Raw genomic sequence first — 12,750 nt, 5'->3', positions numbered from 1 at the left:
ACGAGGGGTTCAGCCTTGCTGGCATTTGGCTCTCTGCTTCAGAGCAGGCCTCTCCAACCTCGGCCACTTTAAGCCCGGCGGACTGCGACTCCCAGAGTTCCCCAGCCAGCTTTGCTTAATCCAGCCTCTCTGCAGTAAATGACGGAGGGGTTCAGCCTTGCTGGCGTTTTACACTCTGCTTTGAAGCAAAGCTGTCTGGGGAATTCTGGGAGTTGGAAGTCTGCCGGGCTTAAAGGGGCCGCCGTTGGAGAGCTCTGCGGTAGAGAGCTGCGCATTGGTTAATTCCATGCTCGTAAGGATCCCCGGCGGCATCGCAGAGGGCGCCTCCCTTCCGTGTCTCACCCCCAAACACTCAGCTTCCCACTGTTCAGCCAGAGAGCAACGGGCTCCGAGCGATCCATTGCGCTGCCGTGAACTGGGACCCGGATCGCCTCTGCCTGGCTCTGGCGGAAGGGAGTCGAGAGCTCCCCTGCCCCCCTCCGTGCCGGCTTCCCTGGGTTTGCATGGACAGCCCTCCAACTCTACTCCGAGCCCCATCGTCCACCAGGCGAGGCGGCCCCACCTTCTCGGTGACATACTGGCATCGCTTCAGGTCGTGTTCCCCGTCGGGCAGGATCTCCGGCTCCACAATGGGCACGATGCCGTTCTGCAGGGGGAGCCAAGCCAAGGTCTCAGACCTCCGTGGGCGCCACGGTGCCCTGAAAACCCTGGGCAAAGGGGCGGGGCAGGAGCCTGACCTGCTGGCAGATGCTGGCATAGCGGGCAAGCACGTTGGCGTTCTCCAGGATGGCCAAGGCAGAGGGGGTGTTGTCGCTGATCTTCAGCACGCAGCGCCACTTGGCAAAGTCTGCGCCATCCTTCTTGTACTGGGCACAGCGCTCTGCCAGACCATCCAGCCCTGGCAGGAGGAAGAGGAGGAAAAAGGGGAGGGAGGGGGAGGGAAAAGGGAAGGAGGGAAGAAAGAAGAAAGGAAGGAATGCGGGGAATGGAGAGGGGGAATGGAGGGAGGGAGGGAGGAAAAGGAGGGAGGGGGAAGGAGGAAGTAGGGGAGGGAGCAAGGGAGGAGAGGAGAACGGAGGGAGGGAGGAGGGGAGGGAGAGGGAATGGAGGAAATAAGAAAGAAAGGAAGGGAGAAAAGAAAGGAAGGAGGGTGGGAGGGGGGAATGGAGGGAGGAAGGAAAGAAGAAAGGAAGGAGGGAGGGAGCAATGGAGGGAAGAAGAAGGGAGGGAGGAAGGGAAGAAGGGAGGGGACGGAGGGAGAAAAGATGAAAGGAGGAAGGGAGGGGGAGGGAAGGAGGGAGGAGGGAGGGAGGAAAGAAGAAAGGAAGGAGGGATGGAGAAGGATAGAGGAATGGGGAACGGAGGGAGGGTGGGAGGAAAGAAAGGAAGGAGGGAGGGGACGGAGGGAGGGAGAGGGAGAGAAGACGAAAGGAGGAAGGGAGGGAGGAAAGAAAAAAGGGAGGGAGGGAGAAGGTGGGAATTGTGAGAGGGAGGGAAGGAAAATTGAAGAAGGGACGGTGGGAGGAGGGAGAAAGTGGGCAGGGAGGGAGGACGAAGGGGGGAAAGGAAGAAAGGACGGTGGAGGGGAAAAGGAGGGAGGAGAAAAGGAACCGGAGCGAGGGAAGGGAGAGAAGGAAAGAAAGGACCCACCGTCATGGCCATCTAGAGTCCAGACCTTCTGCCCCACCAAGGCCTGATTTGAGCACAGACCAAATCCAAAGGAGGGGCTCCCCCCACCCCCCCATGCCCCCCGCCCCTTCCCCTACCTTGGGTGGTGGTCTCTCCATCCGTGCCGGCCAGGGGCACCACCCCTTTGTCCACCTGGGAAGGAAGGAAGGAAGCGGAGACCCCGTCAGAGCTGCAGGACCCCCACGGGGAGGATTGCAGGGGGGGGCTGCCCGTGGGAGGGGGCCTCCTCCTGCCCTGACTCCGCTCTGGGCCCGCGAGGGGGGGAGGGGGTCCAGACGGCTTCGGCTGCGTCAGGATCATCCAGGTGAGCAATTAGGGGCTTCTGCCTCCCTTCCCGCACCCCCCGCCCCAGGTGGCTCCCCCAAGATGAGCGCCAGCTCTTCCCTCATCTGTGGCTCCTGGGTGCTCTCTGAGCTTGGCTGCTTCCTGGCAGACGTTTCATGACCCAACTAGGGAACACCCTCAGTGCCAGGGAGGGCGAGGTTCACTCCCTGTTTATGCAGGGGAAACTACAGGTAGGTAGGTATAAACGGATAGACATAGAGGGTCAGACAGACAGACATAGACAGACAGATAGATACACAAGGGAGCAAACTCCATTCAGTTCCAGCACTGATGATGTTCCCTAGTTGGGTCATGGGACGCCTGCAAGAAAGACCCCCGGGACCCTTCAGCTCCTCTCCCCCTGGGCCAGTGGGTTCTCGGTCCGATGGGGCAACCCGGGTGGGCTTCAGCCCCTCCCCTCCTGGGCCGCAGAGCAGCAGGTGGACCCCAATTTCACGGCTGCCGAGAGAGCCGGCTGATTTCCTGTAGGAATCTGATGGACCAGAACTGGGCTGGAAGACACCCCCCCAGACCTCCCCCCTCTGTTCTTCTGTTCTTGAGGGGGAGGCTGGAAGCTGCTTCCGAGCCATCAACCAGCCCTGTCTTCAGGATCCGAACCCAGAACCGGCGTTCTCTCTCTCTCTCTCTCTCTCTCTCCAACGTCCCTCGCTGGGCACGGCTGCCCCCCTACTCCGGACGGGGCAAGCAGAGCCCCTGCAGTGGGGGACGCTCCCCATCTTTTCAGGCGCTTTGAGGGGAAGTGGGGGGCAGAGATTGCAAGGGGGGGGGGAATCCCGAGAAGCACCTTAATGCCGACCACGATGCCCTTGTCCTTGATCAGGTCCACGAAGGGCGTGCCGTCGTCCGCCTTCTGGTAGAGGGTCTCGTGGAAGAAGATGACCCCCCCGATGCATTTCTTCACCCGGCTGTCGGCGCTGAAGAGGATCTGGCGGTAGAGGCGGCGGTTCTCCTCCGTGTTCTCCACCCCGATCTGGTTCAGCCGCTTGGCCATGCTCCCTGCGCGGGACGGGAAGAAGCCCCCGGGGGTTTGTCCCACCTGCAGGCCCTCCTCCTCCGTCCAGCCTCGGCCCCTCCCGACAGGCTGTCCTGATGAAGGAAGTCAGCACCCCACCACCCACCCTCCCTCCCTCCCTCCCTCCCTCCCTCCCAGAGAACGAAATATTTGGGGGGGGGGGTTTAAAAAAGGCAGGAGAGAATATTTCCGCCAAGGGAGAAATGGGAAAAATGCCTTGAGAGGTGGAAAGTGCCCCCGTCTCTCTGCCCCAAGTAGAGAGGGCAGCTTGTAGGAATGCAGGTGAGGTCATCCCTTCAGAAAGGCTGGGTCAGACGGAAACTCCAGATAAGCGACAAACCAACGTGGACAAGATCGGCTCAGAGAAACACCCAGGATTTGCATTTTCCCTGTGGCCTCTTGGGCCAGCCAGGACCCCCACCTGACCCCAGAGGAATCCAGAAGGCACCGACTCCAATTCGTCAGCTGCCCCAAAACTCCCCGCTGTGGTTCTGTTGACCAATAAACAGCCTTTCTGCCCAATCAGCCTCCATGTTTTTTTTCCAGCATCTCACCCCCCCCCCCCCCGGGGCTTGGAACGGAACGGAACGAGAGGGATTTTCCTTCCAACACCGACCGAATTCCTGTCGCTAAGCAAAGCATTTAAGTGCTTGTCAGAAGGTCGCAAAAGGGGATCATGTGACCCCCTTGGGGGGCGTTGGAACCGTCTTAAGTACGAGTCAGTGGCCAAGCATCTGAATTTGGGTCACGTGACCACCGGGGGGGGGGGGGCTGCAAGGGTGTTAATCTTAACCACTGTTGGGGAAAAAAGCACCTTTGGGGCATCCGTGACTGGGAGGACGGAGAATCTCCATAGACGGAGTCTAAATCCCCCTTTTTTCTTCAGCGCGGTTGTATGTTATATGGTCACTAAGTGAAGTGTTATAAGTCGAGGACTCCCTGTACCCCAGGGGCACCTCAGCCTCCAAACAAAAAGGTTTTTTTCCCCCCAATAACCTCTCTTACATCATTCACCTGACAGTGGGGGTCACCTGGGTAAAGTCTTGTGTCATCCTATTTAACATTACACCATTTTAAATCTCCTTTTATCCTTGCCTTTACATTTCAATGGCCTTTTAATTCAACTCCTCCCCGATAATTCTACGTTCTTTTCCAAATGATTCAATCCCCTGTTCCTTTTTCTCTGTATTCATTTTCTATCCAGCGATAAAAAACATCCCCGTATCTTCTTATAAATACTCTGGTTCTTCCTTCTCTTTCATTGCCAAACTGAATCTGTTCATTTCGGCACAGTCTAATATTTTTTTAATTAACAAGAGTTTTTGAAGAGCAAATTGTCAGCCAGGAAGACTGAAAAGGGGGCCTTGATGAGAAATCGCGGTTACAGGGGCTTCTTCTGCCTCTGGGGCCCACCCAGCAGCCCCTCCCTCTGCCATTCAGACTCACTCTAAAGGGCCCTCTCTGAAAACTGGGGGGCTCTGCTTGAGACTTGGAGCCTGCAAGGGGGGTTCAACCCCTGGCTTTCCCAGGATGCCCCCTCCCTTTTCCCACTGGGAAGGGGGCCTCCCACCCGGGGGAGGGGCCTCCAGACCCACTCCCCAAATGCCCGGCTGATCAGCCCCCCACCCCTACCCCGGCAGACATCACCCGCAATCCAGACTCACCTACGGATTCATCGGCAGCCAGGATACCCTTTCCAGGGGCCACGATCCGCTGGGCGATGTCTGAGAGCCCCTTCTTCTGCTCGGCTGTCAGCGCGGGGTACTGGTGGGTCATCTTGGCAGGCGTTTCCTGGAAGGGCATCCAAACGTGTCACTCACCAATGGCCTTTTATCATCCAGATCAGGGGTGGCCCCTTTAAGGAACCTGTGGACTTCAACTCCCAGAATTCCTGAGCCAGCCTCACCTGGGAAGGGCTGGCATCTATTGTTATGTTAACAGTGAAAAAATGGAAGTTGAATGTTATGACCTTATTCCATGCTGCTTTTCTCTGCCTTTTCCCTTTCGCCCAACACTTTTTCCTTCTCCATTATTCTCATTCCTCTTCCTATTTCTGCATTTTTATATCTTGATAAACTGAGAGAGAGAGAAAAGTAACTCCAGGGTTTCCCGGGCTTTGCGAGCGCAGGAAGAGCCTCCTCTTCTCCAGGGGGGGAAGAGAAGGCAGAATAGCAATAGCAATAGCAATAGCAGTAGACTTATATACCGCTTCATAGGCCTTTCAGGCCTCTCTAAGCGGTTTACAGAGAGTCAGCATATTGCCCCCAACAATCTGGGTCCTCATTTTACCCACCTCGGAAGGATGGAAGGCTGAGTCAACCCTGAGCCGGTGAGATTTGAACCGCTGACCTGCTGATCTAGCAGTAGCCTGCAGTGCTGCATTTAACCACTGCGCCACCTTGGCTCAGAATTATTGAGCAAGAAGGGGCCTTGGAGGTCTTGTAGTCCAACCTCCTGCAGAAGATGGAGACCCCACCAATCCAGACAACCCAGTTCTAGATTGCTTCTCTCCTTAGTTCAGTGTTTCTCAACCGTGGCAACGTGAAGATGTCCGGACTTCAACTCCCAGAATTCCCCAGCCAGCGAATGCTGGCTGGGGAATTCTGGGAGTTGAAGTCCGGACATCTTCAAGTTGCCACGGTTGAGAAACACTGCCTTAGTTAGTTTCCATCTGTTGCTTCTGCCTTCTGGTGCTTTGGAGAATAACTTGACCCCCTCCTCTTTGGGGCAGCCCCTCAAATATTGGAATTCTGCAATCATGTCGTCCCCCCCCACAATTCTTCTTTTTTCTAGACTAGCCCTGCCCAGTTCCTGCATCCTATTCATCGTACGTTTTAGCCTCTCGGTTTCTCTTCTCTGCTCTTCTTTCCAGAGTCTCAACATCTTTTTTACATCACAGGTGACCCAAACTGGACGCAGGATTCCAGGTGTGGCCTTAATTAAGTCCTTATGAAGCGTTATTAACTCTTCGCGTGATCTTGATTCCATCCCTGCTAATACAGATGGCCTAGTAAATAAATAGCTCTCTGCACGTGCTCAGAGTCACAATTGCTGCCTTTTCTCCACCTCCACCCCCCCCCGTGGCAAGTGCCAGAGGAGAAAAAAAAATATTCCCCATTCTGCACCATCCTTAGGAACGCTCCCCGTTGTTATGGCACCAAGGCCACCATTAGCCTCTTTGCTGTTCTCCCCTCCTGCCAACCTGTCCTTGGCACAACATCAGTTGCGTAAATGGGGCAGCCTGGCCTATTTCGGGCCGCTGCCACAGACATGCGCCTGGCCTCGTGGCCCAGGCAGGCAGATGGGAGCCCTGCTGCTGATCCCTCCCGCCTCCCCCCCTCCCCTATTAAGGCCGGCTACTGTTAATTTCGATGCATCAGGATTAGCTTCATCCCTTGTCTGGCAAAGCTGCTCCCCTGGGCGGCCTCTTCTGCGATGCCCGGGGCGAAGCTGGGCACCAAAGTCGGGCATTTTGATTTTATCAGGCTGCTGAGTCAGGTTGCGGCTTCTGGTGCTGGGTCATAATTCTTCTCTGCTGCATCGGCTGTTTTGACTCTGTCTTTTTAAAACTCGCTCGGTTTTAAAGCTTTTACTCTCTAAACCTCAAGACTGGGGGATTTCAGCTCTCAGATTCTGGGAATTTAAGCCCACAAGTCTTCAAGTTGCACAGTTTGGAGACCCCCTCCTCTAATTGAGCGGCTTTGGGGGGCTGCCCCAAAGAAGATGGAGGGGGTCAAGCTATTCCCCAAAGCACCCGAGGGCAGGGCAAGAAGCAACGGATGGAAACTCATCAAGGACAGAAGCAACCTGGAATTACGGAGAAACTTCGTAGGAGTGAGGACAATTAACCAGTGGAACAGAACTTCTGACACTGGAGGTTTTAAAGAAGATATTGAACAGGCACTTGTCTGAAATGGTCCTTGAGCAGGGGGTTGGACTAGAAGATCTCCAAGGTCCCTTCCAGCTCTCTTTTAATAGATAGATAGATAGATAGATAGATAGATAGATAGATAGATAGATAGAGTGAGAGAGTGAGAGAGTGTGAGAGAGAGAGACGTAGATAGATAGATGGGTGCGTGGGTGGGTGGATGGATGGATAGGTAGATAGATAGACGGACAGATAGATAATGGTCTAGACTAGAGTTTCTTGCTTGAGCAGGGGGTTGGACTAGAAGACCTCTGAGGTCCCTTCCAGTTCTATTCTGATTGATTCATTCATTCATTGAAATGGTCTAGGGTCTCCTGCTTGAACAGAGGGTTGGACTAGAAGATCTCCAAGGTCCCCTCCAGCTCTATTCTGATTGATTGATTCTTGCTTTCCTATCCTTGCATTTTGAAAAGGGAAAGAGAGTAGCATTAAACCAAGAGAGGAATAGGAGAAGGGAGGAATAGGATGGGGAGAGGTTGGGAGGGGAGGAGGGGAGCACAAGCTGGGGAATTCTCAAAAATGGTTGGGCTGTCACTCTTGCCACAGCTGGGCAGTTGAAGGGAGATGCATTCCAGCTCAGACACCCTCTTTGAACACAGCTGGCTGGGCACAGAAAGCCAGGGTCACCCATGACTGCCTCCCTTTTTAGAATCCATGCCCAGATGTTGTCCAGGCCAAGCGACCCCCCCCCCCGCTTAGCAAAAGCTGCAGCCACCACAGCCCCCTCCCACCCCCGCCAGCATCAAGGGGAGGGGCCAGCAGAGCCAAAAGCCAGCAGGGACCCCAGACAGCCATTCCTTCTCCTGACTGTTTTGGCGCCTGTACACCCCCCACCCCTCCCCTAGCGAGACCCCACTCCTAGTACGGGCTGTCCTTCTCCTCACCACTCAGCCTCTCCAACCCCCTTTTTTGGCCATGCCCCCCCCCCCCAAGCATCTCTAAAACCCTGATCCCCACCCCCCATATAATTCTTACTTTATTCAAAAAGTAAACTCGACCCCTGCTGAGGAAGCCTAAAAGGCCATTCACTTGGTTTAAATAAGGTTCAATTCCCACCCCCCACCCCACCCCGCATGGGGTCTGGGCGTTGGGAGCCACTCAGTCTAAAGGAGGAAGCTTGAAACCAGTCAGAAGGATCTGCCCTGCCCACCCACCCCACTCCTCAGGTTCAAAACAAGCCACCAGCCTCCCTGGCCTGGAGAGCCCCCAAGAGGCCTTCATCTCCCAAGAAAGGAGAATATTTGTAGGACAGGGTTCAAATGGGGGGGGGGGGTTGGTTCTGACTGAGCTTGGTGGTTTTCTGGCAGATGTTTCCTGACCTTGAAACATCTGCAAGAAAACAACAAAACTCAAAGAGAGCCGGAAGGGCCAGACAGTCCCCCTCCCCCTCCTCTCTGCAACCCCCCCTCCCTTCTAGCACCGATGAGGCGCCCCAGTTGGGTCCTGGAACCCCTGCAAGAAAGCCGCCCAGCTCAGAGAGCACCAGGGAGCCCCCCCACCCCAATTTCCCTGAGACCCCCGGCTGCTTCTGCCTTCTCCCCCTTGCAAGCTTCCCACCTGCGATGCGCTCTTGCACCAGAGCCAGCCAGCCTTGAATTCATCCGCGGAGGCGGCAGGAGCCCCTTTAAGGATACTTGCCAACCCCCCCCCCCAGCCCAACCGGTGGCAGGAGGAGGAGGAAGGGTCTCTCCAGACCGAGACTCGGGGCTCTCAGCAGGGAATTCCCAGGACGGGCAGGAGCGAAGCCCCTGCGCAGCGGGACTCTCCCCACGTCACTCCCCGCGAAGCCCCCACCGGGGGGGGGGCACGCAAAGCGCTGCAGCTGTCCTGGCCGCGCCCGCCCTCAACCCTCTCGGGGCAGGAGGCCGCCCTGCGCCCGGCGCTCCCGGGGCTGCGACGGTTCCGGACTCGGCTCCGCTCAGCTGGGCAGGCGAGGGGCGCTCCCGGCTCTCCCAGGGCTGCGAAGGACCCCCGGCTGGCGACCCCCGTCCGGAACCCCTCCGGGCCCGGTTAGCGGGCGCCTTACCGTTCTCCGTCCGCCGTCGGGGCTGTCTGAGCGGCTTGTGAGGCGCCGGTGCTCGCGCGGGGCTGTAAAGGCGCTGCCGGTGCCGCAGAGCTACGTGAGCGAGGGGGGCGGGGGCCCGGGAGGGGCGGGGCCAGACCTCCCCCCCCCCCGCCAGGAAAAAGGCGGCGGCGGCGGCTGCCCTGCCGCTCCAGGGCTCCGAGCATCCCCGAGGACCCTCCCCGCCTCCTGCGGCTCCCAGCCCGCCCAGACCCCGCAGCGGCGCAGCCTCCCACTCCGAGGCGCCCCTAGACGGGCTCCGGGGAAAGGGCGCCTCTGAGCGCGTGGAGAGGGCATCCCCTCCCCCTCCCCGGGCAAGGACTCGCCCCTTCCCCACTAAGGGGCGGAACGAGGCCGCCGCCCTGCCTGGCATCGGGAGGACGCCCGCTCGGCCCGGCTCCGAACCACCGGCGGCCACCCCGCCCCTGTTCCGGCTGGGGAGTCCCGAGACCTGTAGCCGAGGGGCTGCCCAGGAGAAACGGGGGCTGGCGGTGGGGCGCGTTCCCCTGCACGGGGCTGGAACTGATGCATTCCTGCCCTGGGTAGGGGGTGGGCTACATGACCTCTAAAGTAGTTTCCTTCTTTCCTTCGTGCTGAACCCTCAAACCGCGGTTGGCGGGAGTGGGGTGGGCTCAACGCCGTGGGCGGGGCTGCGAAGGTCCGAAGCCCCCGGCCCTTCCTCCTGACCAGGCAGCCGAGGGAGAAGGGACAGGGCCAGGGAGGGGAGGCTGGAGGGGGGGCTTGTGCTGGGAGGCAATTGCGGCTGCCTGTCCAACTGGTGGCTTTGCAGCGTTTGTGTGTTTGTGTTTGTGTGTTTGTGTGAGGGGCCGCTGAACCTCCCTCTGCTGGCCGTCAGCGCCTCTTCCAAAGGAAAAACAAGGGCATCGAAAAGCAAAAACATGCCTACACTAAGGCCGGGGGGGGGGGCACAGGATGCCCATAAGCCCCCCAATCCTCCATCACCGCGTCCCCGACCTGCACCTGATCCTCAGCGGAAGCACCCAAAAAAATCAAAGGAGGGGAAGTAGGAGAGAGGGGAAGAAGAGAGGAGAAGAGAGAAGGAGGGGGGAAAAGAGAGGGAAAGAAGAGAGGAGGGAGGGAGGAGGGGGGAAAGGAAGAAAGGGTGAAGGAGAGGAAGTAAGGGAGGGGAAGTGAGGGTAGGAGAGAGGGGAAGAAGGGAGGAGTGTGGGAGAGGGAGGGGAAGAAGGAAAGGGGGAGGAGAGGAGGAAAGAAGAAGGGAGGGAAAGAAGATTGAGAAGAAGGAAGGAGTGTTGGGTTGTTGCAAAATAAGATGGAGCTATGGGGGTGGCAAGAAAGTGACCTCAATGGTGTTCTCTGTTTTTGTAAGAAGATGGTGATAAATGTTAATAGCATTTGCCATCGTGAATGTATTTGAAAGGAGGGTTGGTATCACAGTATATATGTGACTGTACGAAAATGAAAATGGAAAATAAAAACACGTTTACATCAGAAAAAGTTAGTGTGAGATTGGAAAGTGTACCAGTGGGGTGTTGAGAGCTCCAAGCATCAAAGAAAGCAAATTATTTTAAGGAAAACATTTCCCATATGGAATATATATATATATAAAGTCTAGACAATGAGTCAGGGTTTTCCTAGGTAATTTTTCTTGGGAATTGCAGAACAGAATCTGTTTTTATAAATGTATTTGTATTTGTTGCACAGTTTAAAATGTAATTATATTAAAGAATTTTTTTTCATCCTGTAACACACTAAAGATCAAATCATAAAATGCCAAATAGTTAAAAAAAAGAAAAAAGATAAGAAAGGAGGGTTGGTATCCCCCCCCCCCGAATTTGCTCACTGGAGCTTTTATTGATAAACCGTTTATGTGGTTTTTATTGGTGGGCCCGACTGCAATGCGTCTCCATTGAAGGACAGGAGTCCTCGACGTATGACCTCAGCGGAGCCCAAAATGCCTGTTGCTTAGTGAGACGGTTGTTAAATTTCGCCCTGTTTTAAAAACTGTTTTGCCACAGTTGGTAAATTAATCACTTAGTGGCCATTAATGAATCCGTCTCCCGCGTTGGCCTTCCCGGACAGAAGGTTGCAAAAGAGGATCAGGACACAGCGCACGTCCACTCCAGTTGCCCAGGGTCCAATTTTGGCTCACGGGGGCCGTGCGTGTATGTGTGTGTGTGTGTTGCAAGTGTGAAAACCAACTAAAAGTCACTTTTTTCAGTGCCGCTGTAACTTCCACTAAAGCATTGGTCATAAGTCGAGGACTTCCTGTATGACCTGCCACGAGACTTGGGAAATTCAGCAAAGACAGGTAGTCCTCGACTTACGACCACAACGGAGAGCCAAAAGTGAGAACTTTGTTAAACGAGTTTTCCCCCCATTTTACAACTTTTTCCTGTTACGGGAATCATCTAATAAAGGTCAGTTTTAAAGTTAGGAACACGGTCGTTAAGTGAATCTGATTTCCCAGTTGACGCTGCAACCGTCACAAATGGGAATCCGTTGTCAGGCGCCTGAATATGAACCACGTGGCCACAGGGATGCTGCGGCCGTCATAAGTGTGATGAATGGTCCCAGGTGGCTTTTCGAGCCCTGCCAGGGGCCGGACGGGCACGAGGTCGCTGGTAACCCACGGGGCATAAGGAGGAGAATGCCAGGGCGTAAAGTGCATTCCTGTCCCTGCCTTTGCCAGCCTGGCTGCAAGCTGGACTTGCAGCCCAAAATAGGCGGAGTTTTGCCCACGTGGTCACAGCTGCCATCTTGAGAATGCTAGGAGAATGAAACATTTTAGGAAATATCTTTTTTAAAAGGCAGAACATTATATTTCCCTGTAAGGAGAAATGGAGAAAGATGCTCTTGGAAAGCAGCCCCCGCCTTTCTTAATAGCCCTCCGCGGATGTCAGCACTTGAGAGAGAGAGAGAGACAGTTCTATCCATAAGCAAATACTGCAGCCAGAAATCCATTCAAGACAGGATATTTTGAAATTCCCTGCAGCAAAGGCTTAGCCCTCAGCCACAGTAGGAATTGCCCATCAAGTCCCTTCGTTGCACCAGCCGTCCAAACTTCAACCCAACTTAGCTCAAAGCGAACAAGACCCCTGCATGGCCCCGTGGGAGCCTGACAACAGCCAATAGGAGACATGTCCTTGCGCAGGACGCTCAAGTGCTAAGCCCAAGAGAAGGTATAAAAACCCCTCCCTCTAAAACTCCATGTGGTTCTGCTTCATCATTAAAGCATCTTTCCAATCAGCCTCCAGGTTTCAGGCGTCTTTCTCTCGCGGCTTCGAACTGAAGCAGGTGGATATTTCTTCCCACAAGACTTTTAGGCCAGAAGTGGGGAATGCTGAGCCTTTTAGGACTCCTGGACTTGCTATGCTTGCTATTCTGGAGTCCCCCTCCAGTCACAAAAGAGGCAGCATTGCCCACCGGTTTTAGCCAAACCCTCTGCTCAGCGTTTACAAGCAGTTGTATACCGATCCAGGAGAACAGCAAATGCAGGAAGGGTGGAAGAGGGGAGGGTCTCCCCATGTGGGCTTGAATGAGGCCTTCAATTGGCCCAAACTGGTGGTGAGAGGAAGAAGTGTGTGTGGGGGGGGGGGGGAAGAGGGGAAAGTGGGAATAAATCTTACTTCTACTAAGCTGCCACTTTAAGGACTTCCACAGCCGCCTTCCTTCCTTGCTGGAGAATAAAAGCTGTTTTCATCTGTGCCACTTGCAAAGTCCAGCACAACCGAA

General features: G+C 55.5%; 1 protein-coding gene across 1 annotated transcript in view; it reads right to left on the bottom strand.

The window, feature by feature from the left end:
* Nucleotides 1-9,074, bottom strand: part of ALDOC (aldolase, fructose-bisphosphate C) — a 75,622-nt gene extending 66,548 nt beyond the window's left edge. Inside the window, exons 1-6 of the mRNA XM_032216159.1 lie at nucleotides 9,001-9,074; nucleotides 4,711-4,837; nucleotides 2,819-3,030; nucleotides 1,767-1,821; nucleotides 738-898; nucleotides 563-646 (exon numbers count right to left, since the gene is read on the bottom strand). Coding sequence (XP_032072050.1) covers nucleotides 563-646; nucleotides 738-898; nucleotides 1,767-1,821; nucleotides 2,819-3,030; nucleotides 4,711-4,822 — 624 coding nt within the window. The 5' untranslated portion in view covers nucleotides 4,823-4,837; nucleotides 9,001-9,074. The remainder of the gene's footprint in view (nucleotides 1-562; nucleotides 647-737; nucleotides 899-1,766; nucleotides 1,822-2,818; nucleotides 3,031-4,710; nucleotides 4,838-9,000) is intronic.
* Nucleotides 9,075-12,750: the final 3,676 nt, after the last annotated feature.

This window comes from Thamnophis elegans, chromosome 4 (assembly GCF_009769535.1).
Source record: "Thamnophis elegans isolate rThaEle1 chromosome 4, rThaEle1.pri, whole genome shotgun sequence".
Classification (NCBI taxonomy): Eukaryota; Metazoa; Chordata; class Lepidosauria; order Squamata; family Colubridae; genus Thamnophis; species Thamnophis elegans.
Note: the sequence above shows the minus strand (reverse complement) of the source record. Positions and strands in the feature narration are given on the sequence as shown.